General features: G+C 45.0%; 1 protein-coding gene across 15 annotated transcripts in view; it reads left to right on the plus strand.

Moving 5' to 3' along the window:
• LOC147028422 (corticotropin-releasing hormone receptor 2-like) overlaps positions 1 to 17216 on the plus strand; it is a 262752-nt gene that overhangs the window by 197394 nt on the left and 48142 nt on the right. For all 15 annotated transcript variants that reach the window (XM_085878795.1, XM_085878796.1, XM_085878793.1 and 12 more), the window contains one exon: positions 9010 to 9082. In XM_085878795.1, coding sequence (XP_085734921.1) covers positions 9010 to 9082 — 73 coding nt within the window. The remainder of the gene's footprint in view (positions 1 to 9009; positions 9083 to 17216) is intronic.

The raw sequence follows: 17216 nt of genomic DNA on the forward strand, positions 1-17216 counted from the left end.
TATATATATATATATATATATATATATATATATATATATATATATATATATATATATATATACATATATACATATATATATATATATATACATATATATATATATATATATATATATATATATATATATATATATATTTTTTTTTTGTATACCTTGGTCGAGGCTCGTATGAGAGCGAACGCACAACTCACAGCAAGGAGGCATGGGACAAGAGGGGTGGGAGTGGAAGGGACAAAACAGTGGGGAATAGACACATTAGGTGAACTGTGGAAGGGAGAGGGATGGGGATGGGACGGGGAACATGGCGAAGAGAAGATGGACATTACAGGGACTTTCAGGAAGGAAAGCAGGGGAATTGAAGGAAGTGGGCTTGGGTGGATTATCGGGGGTAGAAAAGATCGAGGATTTGGATGGGGGAAGATAAGAGGTGGTGGTGAACAGCTGTTTTGAAAGCCTGGAGGGAAGAATGGGAAAAAATAGAGTGAGGAAGTTTATTGCAAAGGCGGGAAAAAAGAGGAATGAAAGAGTGAAGATGAGCAGTGATTTTGGTAGTTTTACCAGAAGGGGGTTGTTGGCGGACCTTGAGCGCCCTGTGGAAATGTGGTGGGGACAAATCGCAGAGAGAGCAGGGGGGGCAAGGCTGGAGAGGAGTCGGTAGAAGACAGAAAGACCACCGACCAACCTGCGGTGATCGAGTGAGAGGCCCAAAGACTCAGCTTCATTGCGGGAGATGCCGATGATCTTAAATGCCCTGGTTTCGACAGCGTGAAGCCGAGAAATGTGGGAGGCAGGGGCACCAGCCCAGAAGGGAGAGCAGTACTCCATCAGGCTACGGACAAAAGCTTTGTAAGTGGTCAGGAGCTCAAGAGGGCCGAGGAAGGACTTTGCACGACGGAGGATTCCCAGTCGGCGACTGGCTTTTGAGGCGAGGTTGGAAATGTGACTTTCCCAGGAAAGGTCATGGCAGATAGTGAGACCCAGAAGCTTGAAAGAAAAGACTTCTTCCAGAGGATTGTTGAGAAAGTGGATGGGGGGTTTTCTAAACGGTCCTTTCGAAGAGACATAGTGAGAGTGTGAGATTTGTCTGGATTGAAAGACATGTTCCACGTGTTGGACCAGTTTGTGATTTTATCCAGATCTGCAGTGAGCGAAGAAGCTGCTGCTTGCCGGTCTGAGGGATGACAGATGGTACGGCAGAGGGTGGAGTCGTCGGCAAAGAGAAATAGAGGATTTTCCAGAGAGTCCGAGAGATCATTGATGAAAACCAGAAAAAGAACAGGGCCCAGAACGCTACCTTGAGGAACTCCAGCCTGCACAGGAAGAGGGGATGAAAGAACTCCATTTAGGGCTACACGTTGACTGCGACAGGAGAGGAAGTCTGCGAGCCATGAGTGGAGATGGCCTTGAATACCATGGGAAGAGAGTTTGGTGAGTAGTGCAGGGTGCCAGACTGTGTCAAAAGCACGTGATATGTCCAGGGATACGGCTCGGATTTCCTGTCTGGCATTGAGGACCTCCATCCATTGATGGGAGAGCAGAAGCAGCATATCCAGGGTAGAGTGACCTTGTCTGAAACCAAATTGATGATTGGAAATCAAGCCATTGGAGAAGAGGAAGGATTTCATGTCTGAAGCGATGATGGATTCCATAACCTTGCTGATGATTGGGAGAAGGCTGATTGGTCTGTAGTTACAGGGATCTGTTTTTGCACCTTTTTATGCAGGGCAGTGATGCTAGCAGATTTCCAAGCAGATGGCAGATGACCTTGGGCAAATGAGAGGGTGAATAGAACAGAGAGAGGGTGAGCGAGAGCAGAAGAGCAGGCTTTGAGAACACGTGGGCTGATGCCGTCTGGACCGGTTGCAGAATCTGACTCGAGGTTTGAAAGCAAGCTCTCCACCTTGTCAGGAGAAAAGGATACAGAGTCCAGGGACAGTTGGGTGCGACTGGGTAAAGTGGGTAGAGATAGTGATGGGTTTAGGACACAAGATTTAGCTGCAAACACCGAGTTTAGACATTCAGCTTTATCACGTGTGGAATCAGCAGTGCGGCCATTTGAGGTAAGGGAGGGGATGGAAGGGGAACATACACCAGAAACAGATTTGATTAAACGCCACCAGGATTTTGAGGAGGGAGAGAGGTTTGAGAGTTCAGACTTGAGATGAGAAATATGTTGTTTTCTGGCTCTCCTGAGGGTAGAGACACACTTGTTCCGAGCTTTGTGGAAAGAACTGAGATCGCCCTCAGTTGGGTTTGCTTTCCATGAGGCAAAGGCAAGTTGTTTCAGGACAACTGCCTCGCCACAAGCTTCAGTAAACCAAGGGCGGGAGGAAGGGTAGGACAACTGAACACGAGAGGGGATAAATCTGTGCATGAGGGAGAGCAAGTTTCTTTGAAAGAATTCCCAGGATGAGTTGATGTTTGAGAAAGTAGTGATAGGAGACCAGTCTGTAAGTTTGATGGCTGCTCGGAGACCCTGCCAGTCGGCTTGAGTGAAATGCCAGACTCGACGGCGGTGAGGTGGTTCTCTGATAACAGCCAGAGAGATGTCCACTTTAACAAGGACGTGGTCAGAAGAACCAATTGGAGCGAAGGAAGAGCAGCAGATATTGTCAGGGAAATTTGTCAAAATCAGATCCAGAAGAGATGGAGTGCCATTGGTTGAGATCCGGGTCGGGAAGTTGACCGATTGAGTCAGTCCCAATGAGTTGTAGAAAGCTTTTGCTGAGGTGCCATGGCAGGTGAGAGAGGTACCCACACCTCGCCAACTGGCGTGATGACAGTTGAAGTCACCACATAAGAGGAAGAGAGAGTTTGGATGAGAAGATAGAAGATGGTCCATGTTTTCGGATAGTGAGGTGTAGATGGAGTCATCACTGTTCGGTGGACGGTACAGTACACATATAAACATGAGGTGGGAGTGGAGGGAAGCCGAAGCCAGAGGTATTCTTGGGGGTGTGGGGGAGTGAGAGCAGTGCATGGAGAGTGAGGAATAGAGTCTTTGATGAAGAGAGCAACACCTCCACCAGGACGAAGCTCAGGTCTGTCATACCGTAAGAGGGATTAACCGGGGATAGATACTTGGGAGTCAGACACGTCTTGGGAGAGGAAAGTTTCTGTTAGGCAGATAATGTCTGGTTTGTCAGTGGCAACCTGTATGGAAAGATCTGAAAGGTTTGAGCGAAGGCCCCGGATATTTGAGGTCCACACTTTTAATGAAGAGGTAGGGGAGGAGGCTTTGGGTGCAGGAGGTGGAGGGGGAGGGTAGGACAAGGGACGAGGGGGGGAGGTAAGGAGGGTTGTTGAAAGAGTGTGGGGTATTGCAGAATAGCGAGGGGAGGGGCCGAATGAGGAGGAGAAAAGGCTCTGTGGTGCTGGGGGAGAGGGGGGACAAGAGACAAGGAAGAAGGCAGTTGAGGATTTGAGGAGGTGGAGTGAAGAGATGGAGGTGAGAGGGCAGTGGAGGGAGGCAGCTTGGTGGATGAGAGGGGGGCAACTTAGGTGAGGGGGGAATTTTTGAGAGAGGTGAGAGGGAGGCTTGGAGGGAGAAGAGTGGGATCGTTGCTTTGAGAGTGAGAGTGAGGGGTGAGGGGGGTGAGTTGGCACTGAAGTTGGAAAAAAAGAATGGTTGATGGAAAGCGAACATCCATGGCAAACTGTGGTTTTTAAAAGTTTTAGGTCAGAGATGCCATTTAACACAATTCTTGATGGATGCAATGAAGGCAAATTCAGAGAATGGAGAGAAGCGCTGTAATAGTTGGATTTTTTAGGCAAGGAATGAAGGAGAGGTCGAAATGAGAGCAGTCTGTTAAAATAGCAGAAGAGTAGTGCATTGTGAAACAGTAAAGAGTACCACATGTGTGAGAGAGGAAGATGAAGCATTATAAGATCGTTTTTGTTGTTAATATTAATGTATGAGAGAGTTCAACAGATTAGGTCATGGAAGTGTAGAAAAAAATCGAGGAAGAAGACGAGGAGGAAGTTAAGAGGAAGAAGAAGAAGCAGAATCGGGAGAAGGTGAGCGTGTTGTTGTTATTGTTGTTGGGTGTATATTTTTTTATTTTTTTTTATTTTTATTTTTTGAGATAAGAAAGAGATTAGTTGGGAGAATGGGGGATGTTTGGAAAGTGGGGAGGATGAAAATTGAACGTAATGGGGAGGATAGAAATTGAAGGTAATGGGGAGAAAAAACAAACAAACAAACAAAAAAACGATCGAACACCGAGTGGAACCGGTAGGCCTCAAACACCAGGTAAGAACGTCGACAAAAATACTCACAAAATAGCACGATTTTTGAAACAAAACCGAACTAGGAACACACAGTAACATGTAGGTGAGAAAATTAAACAGTTAAAACGGGACAAATAATAACCGGAAACTTAACTTTGAGAACGTCAGCAGGGAGCCCCGAAGGAGACCTCTCGTCGCTCCAAAACCGCCATATATACATATATGTGTGTGTATTTATGCATATATATACATATATGTGTGTGTATTTATGCACATATATGTATATATATATATATATATATATATATATATATATATATATATATATATATATATATATATATATATATATATATATATATATATATGTGTGTGTGTGTATTTATATGCATATATATGTGTATTTATTTGCATGTATATATATTTATTTATTTATTTACATATATATTTATATACATATGTATATTTATATATTTTAGTGTGTGTGTATATTGTTGCGGAGCCGGGTATCGACTGCGAGCACGATCGCTAGATGGAGCAGTAGAGTCGGCTCCGCCGATCACCTGGAATTTAGATCGTACTTCTTCAGAAAACTCCGAAAAGTACGGGTTCCTTATCGGACCGTGAAGTGTCAATATTTCTACCACGTGGTACAGAGTTATTTGCCAATTTTCAAAATACCTAGATAACCACGCAGCGATTTACCGAGTCTCCACACCCTCGACGGCACCCATACGGAACGAGACACTAGCGTTCTTGAACCATGTGCGACCCGAGCGGGTGGTCACCGAGATCCGTTGGTCCCAAATGTCCTCTTACGGCGGAACAACGGCCTTGCTAATTTTCCAACATGCAGCACGCTAAGCCAATGGAGGAAAGGACACGAACGAGCGGATACATTTCACAAATGGGGCTGTTTATTTAACAATAGGCAGGGAGGGGAACACAGAAGAGCAGAGTTATCTGAATATTAATAACCACATATGTACAGCAAGGCACTTAACAATTCATTACTTAGCAGACTGGCGCCACAAACACGCATACGCACACACCCAAAATAATCGGACCAAAATGGTCTTTATTGAGGCCTCCAGCCCGGATGGAAAGGACGAACTGAAGACCAGATTCTGCCTCGGACCTGTCCACCTTGTGTGGTCTTCGCGTTGAGTCTACCCGGGCCCCAGCGAGAGGTGAGCCGAACCCAGACACCGGCGAGCCGCGATCAGCCCCCTCAACTCTGCTCGACGCTCGTTCTCGCAGTCAAAACCTTTCCTCCATATTCCTCTGAGATACGGCGCACACCCTTGCGGCTCTGGTGGTGGATGGTGTCTCTGAAGCCCAAGCTCTTGATCATCGGGTGGAGGAGGAGGAAGAAGACGCTCTCGGCGAGGATTCTCTGTTCCTTTTTATCCTCTCCGGCACGCTCGCTCAGGCGTGATTCGTTCTCAGGTGTGGCTCACTCAGGCATGGATCATTCTCGGGCGGGGATCCTCAAGCATGATTCATTCTCGGGTGCGGTTTGACATTTTCCCGACTTGGCGCCCTGCCAAGCGAATCGGTGGGTGGGGGCATGACCCTTCCCCAAGTTAGTGCGCGTAGAATGCCGGGAGCAGAGGGTTTCTCGGGCGGCTCGACCTTTCCTCTACTTGGTGCCCCGCCAAGCGAATCGGTGGGTGGGGGCATAACCCTTCCCCTCGTGAGCGTGGAGAATGCCGGGAGCAGAGGGTTTTTCGTCGTCGTTTTATTTGGAGCTGGAGTGGTCCGCAGCTGTTGTTGTAGTTCATGTTGGTGGAAAAATATAAAAGAAAAACGCTAACTGTCAAAATAACTCCACAGCGCATGAACATTTAATTACCCATTAGACCAGGGACGGGACCCCAACTGGCAACACGTACTTACTGATTTAACTGATCTATAGGACTTGTATGTTGAGTGCAGTAAACTTCCAAATTCGTAACAATATACAGTATATATAGAAATATATACAGTGGGGAGAACAAGTATTTGATACACTGCCGATTTTGCAGGTTTTCCCACTTACAAAGCATGTAGAGGTCTGTAATTTTTATCATCGGTACACTTCAACTGTGAAAGATGGAATCCAAAACAAAAATCCTGAAAATCACATTGTATGATTTTTAAATTATTTATTTGCATTTTATTGCATGAAATAAGTATTTGATCACCGACCAACCAGTAAGAATTCCGGCTCTCACAGACCTGTTAGTTTTGTCGTGAAGAAGCCCTCCCATTCTCCACTCATTACCTCTATTAACTGCACCTGTTTGAACTCGTTATCTGCATAAAAGACAGCTGTCCATATATATATATATATATATATATATATATATATATATATATATATATATATATATATATATATATATATATGTATATATGTATATATATATGTATATATGTATATATATATATATATATATGTATATATGTATATATGTATATATATGTATATATGTATATATGTATATATATATATATATGTATATATGTATATATATGTATATATGTATATATATATGTATATATATGTATATATGTATATATATATATATGTATATATATATATATTGTTGCGAATTCGCGCCCGCCGGCGTGCGGACGGCCACGTAACTCGAATCGCGCATGTCACCCACCGGACGGACAATTCTGTCGTGACCCTCTCGGACCAACGCCGGGAGCTAGTCACGGGTGGGCCTTTCGACCTCACCACAATCGTGCCAATCGGCCACCCGCGGAGGATAGGGTTGTTCGCCAAACTCGACCTACCTAAGTACCCACGCGGATGGTAAACCGGGCGATCGTACCTCGCCGCAGGTTGACTCCGGACACGAGCCGCTTGGGCGGCCCATTCCGTACTATCGGGATAACCGAGCGGCGTTATCGTCGACCTGGACGGTTCAGATTAATTACCGGGATGTTGCACCCACTATGAACCCCTTACGTGAAGCAGGATGGAGAGTCAATAGAGAAAAGACAAAGCGAAACGGGCACAGTTCAACATGCAAGCACTTTATTATGCGACACACGGAAAGCACGTATATACAGCCATACACAAAAAGCAAATGCAAGTAGAAAAGCAGTTAAAACCGACTACACGCACACACGGCAACACTTATACAGTTTTACTTCACAGACGGCGCCAACACACATTCACACAAAAGCAAAGGAAAGGAGCCACCCTCACAGACAAGGAGGCAGACAGGCCCGTAGGCCAAATGTGCGCGTGACCTGGAGGAGCGGTCAGGTCCACGAGACCGGGGAGGTCTTACCCGCGTCCTCGTGACGCATTGGCGGGCAAGCCGCAAATGTGGCCGCGCCGCTGTGCCCCGACTCCGTGCCCCTTGGCAGGTTTCGTTGGCACGGCGTTTGGGGTGGGGTGGGAACGGGGCCCCCTTTTGCACTATCTCAGCACGGGGGAAAGGGGGATTTGTTGATCCCTGGGGGAGGGGAATGGCTGGCTGGCTTGGGTCCCGCGACGAGACGAGCGATCCCCCACACCGCAACCTCGTCGCCGACCGCCGTCCTTCTTGCCTCGGACCCGAGCTCCCTTGCTTGCAGTTCCACCGCGCTCACTCAACTCCGCCAACGCAACGCTCCTTGTCCCCCAAGAGCAACCTCTCGACGACACTCTCCAAGCAACTCCAAAACCCAACTCTCTTCAATTCGCCTTGCGCTCGCCTTTTTATAGGCGGTAGGAGCAGCCAATATGCAAATTTTAGGATCAGAACGCGATCGGAGGCGGGGCCACGCCGCCCCCCCGGTCAGCCATTGGTCGGGTAAAAATGGGTGTGAACCTCTCCTGATCCTAAAATTTGCATAGCCGGAATTCGCCTACACGTGCCTGGAGGCGGGGCCAAGCCGCCTCGCGCTTGCTCATTGGACGGAGGAGAAGTGGGCGTGAAGCGTTTCTGATCCGAATTTTCCCCTTGGAAAGGCCGCCATTCGCGCTCGCGGCTCGGTGCGTTCGGCCCCAATCGCCGAACGGGCCCGAGACAGCCCGACGTTCAGTGTTCACAGGTGGTGCGGGAATGGCCGTGGAAGCAATGATGTGGGATGAATTCGTGAAGGTAAAGGCGAAGGTGGTGGAGGGTTGGCATTGTGGTTGTTGTCTGCAGGTTGGAGCGTGGTTGTAGTTGGTGACGATGGCTGGCGTGGTGGTTAAGGTGATTGTTGTGTGATGGCGATTGAGACGTGGTTGGTTCAAAATAACGACAGAAAAGAAAAAATGGCGAACTCAAAGCGTTGCAGCCTGGATGAATCACATAAATTCGGGTTTGAGTTTATGGGTTTGACAACTTTATACAACGGGTTTGAGCTAACTACACAAGTACTTACAGAGATATCTCACCTGAGGGCCCTTTATGGTGTAATGCGAATTTCCACAGCCGTAACAATATATATATATATATATATATATATATATATATATATATATATATATATATATATATATATATATATATATATATATATATATATATCTTCTTCTTCTTCCTTCGGCTGCTCCCGTTAGGATTCGCCACAGCGGATCATCCGTATGATCCGCATAGTGATTTGGCACATGTTTTACGCCGGATGCCCTTCCTGACGCAACCCTGGTCGCCTCTTACGACATAGGGATAACATATATATATATATATATATATATATATATATATATATATATATATATATATATATATATATATATATATATATATATATATATATATATTCTAGAAAAGTGTGCTTATGCTGTTGGTGTTATTTGTTTTCTAGGTGCTGGTTAAAAAGAGTGACAAGCAAGCCCATCGACTACATTTATCAATGTTCTATCATCCTGGTATTGGTGGTACGTACACTGCATGTGCCAGTCACAGTCATTTACACATGTCATGGAATGAGAAATAAAACACTTTTGAAACGATTATGCTTTGTAGGATTGCAGCATAACTGAAAAGTGGTCAACACACCTCTGTCGTTATCTAGTCTGTTTGATTCAAGAAGGAATTTAACCTCACTACAAGCGATTCATGTCCATTGCATCAGAGTGAACCGTCCTTTGGAGGGGATGTTAAACTGGCTGTTCTACCAACGAACATTCACTGATAGACTATCTCTTGGTGCCTTTATAAAAGAGAAGGCCATCATTTGTTGGTACCATGGCAAAATTCTAATATGCTACCTCTTGATTATTAGGCCAAAGATGGTTCTTAACGACCTTGATAATGCCAGCAGCCAGATGAATTAATGACTAACGAGGGTTACAGATAGAACCACCATATCAATGTTGTTCATTCACAGGAACTAGTGGGCCCGTTTTCCATTGGACCAAATTTCCATTAGTCTTCACAGCATTGGAGCATACCTGCCTGCTGTACTGCTTCAGCATTAACTTGCCTTTCACCAAGCCCAGATGTGCTTGGGCCAGGGCGGAGTTTATACGTTCGTTATTATTATTGCCATATTATACTACTATTCTTCTTATTGTTGTAAATATTATTAGTTTTAATTAATGTATACTTTCTTACAATGTTATCATTGTTCTTGTTATTCATTTTGTAATTAGAATGCCATGCGATAGTGGAAGGACCAATTAAGTTGCTTTATATACCTTAATTTTGCCAGTTTAAAATATGGGAATTGAAACGGATTTTTTTTGTCGTTAATTCGCCAAATCAACTCAGGAGGTCATGACGATCATTTTGGTGTATCACATTCCTCATCAGAACGCTCTGGTGGAACTCCACAAAAAACATGCCTCACACACACACACACACCTCATCCATTTATAGTCGAGTCTTGAAGAGTCTACAGGGTCTTCGGGGTATTTTGGGTCCTAGGGGTTGTACGGGTCTTTGGAGTATTTTGTGCTCTCGGGGTCTTCTGGGTCTTTTGAGTCTTCAGGAACTTTTGGTTTGTATTGGTCTTTTGGGTCCTCGTGGACTTTTAGGTATTTTAGGTCCTCAGGGTCTTTTGGGTCCTTGAGGACTTTTGGGTCCTCAGGAACTTTGGGGTATTTTGGCTTCTGTGTGACTTTTGGGTCATCTGGGTCTTTTCAGTCTTCAGGAATTTTGGGTTGTTGGTCAGAGAAGTCTTTTAGGTCTTCTGGGTGTTTTGGGTATTTTGCAAAATCTGAGTCCTTGAGGTCTTTTGGGTCTCGTGTGGGTCCTCTGGAAGTTTTGCTTCTTTTGGGTCCTCTGGGTCTTTTGGGTCCTCGGGGACTTTTGTGTCACCTGGGTCTTTTAGGTCTCGGGGTCTTCTGGATGTTTTGGGCCCTCAGGATCTTAAGGGTCCTCAGTCTTTGGGGTCTTTCGGAGTTTTCTTATTCTTGCGTATGGCAGCTTGGCTGCTGGATAGCTGTCATTTTGTTGGGGTGCGGCTGTGCCGTTGATGATGTGCCCCCACACCAGTACACTGGTACTCATTTTGCCGACCTTGGAAGGATAACAGGCTGTCAACCCCACCTGATGTTAATTCAGCTGAAAATGGGGCTCGAACTCAAGACCCAAATATCTCGAGCCAGCCACCATAACTGCAAAGCCATCACCCGGTTTTTTCGGGGTCTTAAGGCTCTTCAAAGGTCGAAGGGATTTCGGCAGTCAAAAGGTACATTACAACAGTACTTAACTCGAGGGGGAGCACTCGGTAGAGTGCAAAACCTCCGCCGCCAATACTGCTAGGTCACTCAAGTGAACCTGATATCCTATTCATTCAATTTGACGTCAACAGTGCTCACAGAGGTATAGTTTGCAACTTTCCCTTTTACTTTTAACTTTTACATACTCAATTCATTCGTCATAACTCGATTCCTTGAGACAGAAATTGATTTTACGTGGGTATATCCACCTGAAGTTCCAAAATCAGCCGCAATTATAATTTTGGCATGTTTTTTTGTTGGAAATCACTACTAACATGTAGAAATGCAAAAAAACATCGAAATTTTGTTGAAAAAAAAGTTTCAAAATTTTTTTTCTCTCATTTTTTGGGGGGTCGGTGGGGGGGGGGTTGGAAATCACTTAAAACATGTAGAAATGCAAAAAAAAGTTGCAAATTTTTTTTTCTCTAACATTTTTTTGGGGGCGGCGGGGGGGGGGGTTGGAAATCACTTAAAACATGTAGAAATGCAAAAACAAAAATTCAAATATTTTTTCAAAATGACCGCCATAGCGGCCATATTGGATTTTGGACCAAGTCCAAAATCTAATGGCATGATCCTTGGACCATACCTAATCCCTCCACCAAGTTTCGTCGAAATCCGTCAAGGAGTTTTTCCGTAATACTGTTCACAAACAAACAACCAAACAAACTAGCCCGAACCTCAGCCAGAGGCTGAAGGTTATCTTGCCAAAAACAAAAATATTTATATCGTCAATGACGTCAGCAAAATATTCTGTCGTCAAATTATAGCTATATCTGAAAAGCACTCTTCTTGGGCTTCAATTTGAGGTACTACTCGATATTGTTAGTCAAAGATTTAAAAATGACCTTCATGATCGTCAACTTCGACCTTAGGCGCTAACCATGAAGGTCAATGCCGATCGCCACCAAAAACTAATCAGCTGAGCACCTATCGATATACTATATATCCACCAAGTTTGGAGATGATGTGATAAAAATTACTCAAAAGTTAAGGGTTTCGTTGATTTTGATGTTTGATCTTCTGGTGACCTTGACCTTTGACCTTGACCTTCAACATTTTGTGTGTCGAAAGCTATTGCGCTCACGAGTATACATATTGTTGCGAATTCGCGCCCTCCGGCGTGCGGACGGCCGTGTAACTCGAATCGTGGCACGTCGCCCACCGGACGGACAATTCTGTCGTGACCCTCTCGGAACTACGCCGGGAGCTAGTCACGGGTGGGGGTTTAACCTCACCACGATCGTGCCAATTGCCCACCCGCGCAGGATAGGGTTGCTCACCAAATTCTATCTACCTAAGTACCTGCACGAATGGTCGACCGGGCGATCGTACCACGCCACAGGCCGACTCCGGACACGAACCGCTTAAGCGGTCCGTTCCGTGCTACAGTGATAACCGAGCGGTGTTATCATCGGCCTTGACGGTTCCGATTAATTACTGGGATTTTGCACCCACTACGAACCCCTTTCCGTGATGCAAGATGGAGGGTCAATAAAAAGAAAAAGAGACGAAGCAGAGCGGGAACAGTCAACAAGCAAGCGTTTTATTCACACACACACAGACAAGCTCGTATATACAGCCATACAGAATCAAAATGCACATAAAGCAATTAAAACAAAAGAAACGATGCAGAGCTACGACCGAATACGCGTACACACGGCAACACTTAAACAGTTCTACTTTAGCCAGACTGGCGCCACCCACGGACATTCACACCAAAACCCCAAAGAAAAGAAAGAAAGAAGTCGCGACTTCCCTTTTGTGTCTGGTGAGTCCCTCTCCCGCGACCGTCAGCGTGGTCACGCCTGGCCCCGACCTCTCTCGTGGCCGGCGAACACTCTCCGGCACTCCCCGTCCAGACGCACAGGTCCACCTCGCAACGGGCACTGCTGCGTCTCCCGTCCGTGCCTTTGTGACAGGGCCGCTCACCAAGTCGCGGGCGCAGGACCTCCTCCCGAAGACCAACTAGACCACCAGCCAAGACGACCAAGAAGAGGCGGAAGTGGAAGCGCTCAAGAGGAAGAGGCGAAAGAGGAAGAGGCGAAAGAGGAAGCTCTCGCGCGCCCGCCCATGTCCGTCTTTTATCGCGCGGGGCTCCGCCCTTCACCCCGCCCCGTTCCCGGCTCCACCTTCCTTCGAGAGGGTTCCTGAAAAGGGCGTTCCCTCACGCTTTCCCTCCACCCTGCTCCGTGCGGGGGCCGGGGGAGTCAGTTTTTGGCTCTGGGCCAGATAATTATTCCCCCAAAAAGAGGCCCCCACCTTTTCTCACCTTTGACCCCCGGCTCGGATCGCACCTCCCCCACACCGAGCGTGGAGAACTCAAACGGGAGAAACAGGCGGGAAAACCTGCGCATCCTCGCAGTTCCCTCCTTTGCGCCTTTGTTTGCCGTTCGGAAGCCGACGTAGTGGCGAAGATGTGGTAGCGTAGATGGTGGCGGTGGCGTGGTTGCAGTGTGGTTGGCGCTGTGATGGGGATGGCGTGGTTGTTGAAATGTTGTGTGTTTGAAATAAAAGATAGAAAAAGAAAAACGCCTTCCTTAAAACGTCGCAGCCAGGATGGATCACATAAATTCCCTCCATACATCGGGTTTGGGCTAACTACTCTTTCATTCCTCTTTTTTCCCGCCTTTGGAATAAACTTCCTCACTCTATTCTTTCCCATTCTTCCCTTCAGGCTTTCAAAACAGCTGTTCACCACCACCTCTTATCTTCCCCCATCCAAATCCTCGATCTTTTCTACCCCCGATAATCCACCCAAGCCCACTTCCTTCAATTCTCCTGCTTTCCTTCCTGAAAGTCCCTTTAATGTCCATCTTCCCCTCGCCATGTTCCCCGTCCCATCCCCATCCCTCTCCCTTCCACAGTTCACCTGTGTCTGTTCCCCAATGTTTTGTCCCTTCCACTCCCGCCCCTCTTGTCTCATGCCTCCTTGCTGTGAGTTGTGTGTTAGCTCTCATACGAGCCTCGACCAAGGTATACAAAAAAAAAAAAAAAAAAAAAAAAAAAAAAAAAAAAAAAAAAAAAAAAAAAACTACACATGTACCTATGAAGATATCTCACCTGAGGGTCCTTTATGGTGGTTTGCGAATTTCCACAGCCATAACAATGTCAAGTTTGAGAGCGATTGCACGAAAACTGTGATCTACAGAGCTAGTTGAAACTTGAAAATCAATTGTAACAAAAAAATAAATACACAAACAAACCGACGAAAAAACAGATCTTGCAAAACGCTCTGCATTTGGCAAGATAACAAACAAACAGAAAGGGGTGAAAACAGTAACCTCCGATCTTCGATGGCGGAGGTGAATTAATGAATATACATACGGAATTAATAGACACCAAAAGTATGACACACACACACACACACACACACACACACACACACACACACACACACACACACACACACACACACACACACACACACACACACACACACACACACACACACACACACACACACGTTCTATAAACACACAGACACACACACACGTTCTATATATATATATATATATATATATATATATATATATATATATATATATATATATATATATATATATATATATATATATACACACAAACACACACACACACACACACACACACACACACACACACACACACACACACACACACACACAGACACGTGAATGTTTTGTAAGATGCACAATGAACTTAGCGAAGTAAACATTAACATTCAAAAACCAACCCTCAAGTCCTTTGGGTGTGCAGTACGCACGGCTGATCATGATCTAAATGCTCACCCCGAAGTAACCCTTGAACTCTCTTGAGGACTTCCTTCATCGTTTGCAGGTAGAAAAGTAACATAATTGTTCTTGGTCTCCATTTCATTTGCATCAAACTATCCCTCAAAAGTAAAATCGACTGTTAGAAGTGTCATGGGGCAGGCATGATATGAAGCAACTGTTGTAATGTGGTGTTTTACCTTTTAGTGGTGAATCATCTCGATCAGTGGTTCTTAAATTGGGTGGGGAGGGGGGAAAAGGGGGACATGAGGGGTCTGTGGAAAATGCTGGCATGAAGGACTTGCTCTGCAAAAGTGCACATATAGTCGTGTGTGTGTGTGTGTGTGTGTGTGTGTGTGTGTGTGTGTGTGTGTGTGTGTGTGTGTGTGTGTGTGTGTGTGTGTGTGTGTGTGTGTGTGTGTGTGTGTGTGTGTGAGCTCAATGTTTGTGTGGAATCCACTTGTTTACCCAGGTATCAAACGTGTCTTATGTGGTTCTTTAATGTTTAAGATGTGCTTCGGTTCTTCAATGTGAAGAGATTGGGACGATTATTTATTTTATAAAGTTCTTGCTTGTGATACGTCTTAATGTTCATATTGTTGTGTTACACAACAGCTGGCCATATGTGGGTTAACAATTAGAACTGTAAATGTAATACGGGTAAGTCTGTTTTGTTACCTTCACCAGCCGAAGGTATGTATGTTTCCTTGTTTCATATTTACCATCACCTCCGTCTCTGTATGTTGTTTGTCTGTGGCCGATGTAGTTATTATTGTGATGTGAAATGTAAGTAAAAAGAGCCAGTATAATCCATTTCATTCATGAGTACCTGCTTGTGCTACCTCTGCGAATATCTTCTTCATCGTTCTGCACAACAGCTGGTTGCATATGGATTATTGAATAAAATTGTAAGTGTAAGATATCTATGTATCATTCTTATGTTGATATCACATTTAATGAACTGTAATAATATGCAGACTCCAATTAAACATCAAGAGGGTGGGGCGTGAGGTCGTTGGGTCAGAGATTGCTCGTGGGAGGTAAGTGGATGTGGGAGAGGGGAAGGGGTGCGAAGAACCACTGATTTAGATGAAACACAATCTACTTTCGTACACAGGGATAGAAGCTATAAACATGTAGCTTGAGTTTCACCTATGGTGGCAACTTTCCTTTGTAGTTTGATATTAAATGATTTGATTCACCTGCAAAACGATGGGTTTGCCTGTTATAGTGTTTTGATCTGAATCCCTGGGTCATAGTACAAGGAAACCAGATTCAAATCACAGATACCTTATGTGTACAATGTCTACTGATGTCCTTCTTGATGTGATTCATGTGCAACCTCCAGCATGAGCTTTAGATCAATGTAAAATAAGCAAACCGTCTCGTTGGTAATTTCAAAGTTGGGATGTTTCATTGTAGAGATAACCATCCCTCGAGATAGGCCATGAAGTCCAAGCATCGTTTTCTTTCAAAAGCATGGCCTATTCTCCACCAGCTCACAGGTTTCCACTCTGTGTGCACAAGCAGCGACTATTGCTGCCAAATGTTTAACCTAACATAAGAAAAAAAATGTTATGATCACATGATAGGAGAGCACATGGGACAACTGTTTAATGAAATGGTGTGGTGTCATGAACAAATTAACATGAATTACAAACTACTTTGGGGAAGAGTTTGTGTTGGTTCTGCTCACCGAGCACTTTTAAGTTTTAACCTGCCATTGCTAGCCCGAAATCTGCAAATAAAATGGTCTTTTAAACATAATCTTCAATATTTCAATGAAAGAATGGCAATTTCACGATGGTTGACCATAAGTGTTGTGTTCCTGAATGCAAATCTGAGTCACCCAAATATCTTTGATTGAGAGGTGATGGGTTCGTCTTCAACTTTTAGCAATAAATACAAAAATTTGTATAATTTATCTCATCGCCCCAGAACCAAACAAAGTATATTTATAACATTCAGTCCTGTAGCACCCCCCCCCCACCCCCAACACTACTCCCAACATGATTAATAGTAAATATCATGATTTTAAACTTACCCTGAACATGCACAAGCTCCAGATATGTCCTTCCCATCGGTGCTCAGAAGAACCTAATCCGGATGCACAGTCCATTCACTAGTAGTGATCTGCGGGGTGTGGTTGTGTAACACACGTCCCTCTGCTCTGGCCTTGCTCTGGATGGTCGGGAGTTTGCAGTCCGAGCATATGCCCGTTCGGTGAGCTGAGAAAGTTCTCCAAGTCTGTAGTTGTGCAGATGCACAGCCCTTTCTCTCATGTACGTTTCCAAGTATTTTTGGCTTATTTCAGAAGGTTGGTGAGCCATTCCAGGGAAAATCCTTATTCCAGATGCATAATACATTTTACTTCACCACAAACTCTTCAGCTCCCCTCTTCCTGTCCAGGCAAGAGTTCTTCAAGGTAGCGTTCTGGGCCCTGTTCTTTTTCTGGTTTTCATCAATGATCTCTCCGACTCTCTGGAAAATCCTCTATATCTCTTTGCTGATAACTCCACCCTCTGCCGTACCATCGGTAATCCCCCAGACTGGCAAGCAGCAGCTTCTTCGATCACTGCAGATCTGGATAAAAT

This window comes from Eptatretus burgeri, chromosome 4 (assembly GCF_056783735.1).
Source record: "Eptatretus burgeri isolate ZD-2024b chromosome 4, Ebu_testis_v1, whole genome shotgun sequence".
NCBI classification, from domain to species: Eukaryota; Metazoa; Chordata; class Myxini; order Myxiniformes; family Myxinidae; genus Eptatretus; species Eptatretus burgeri.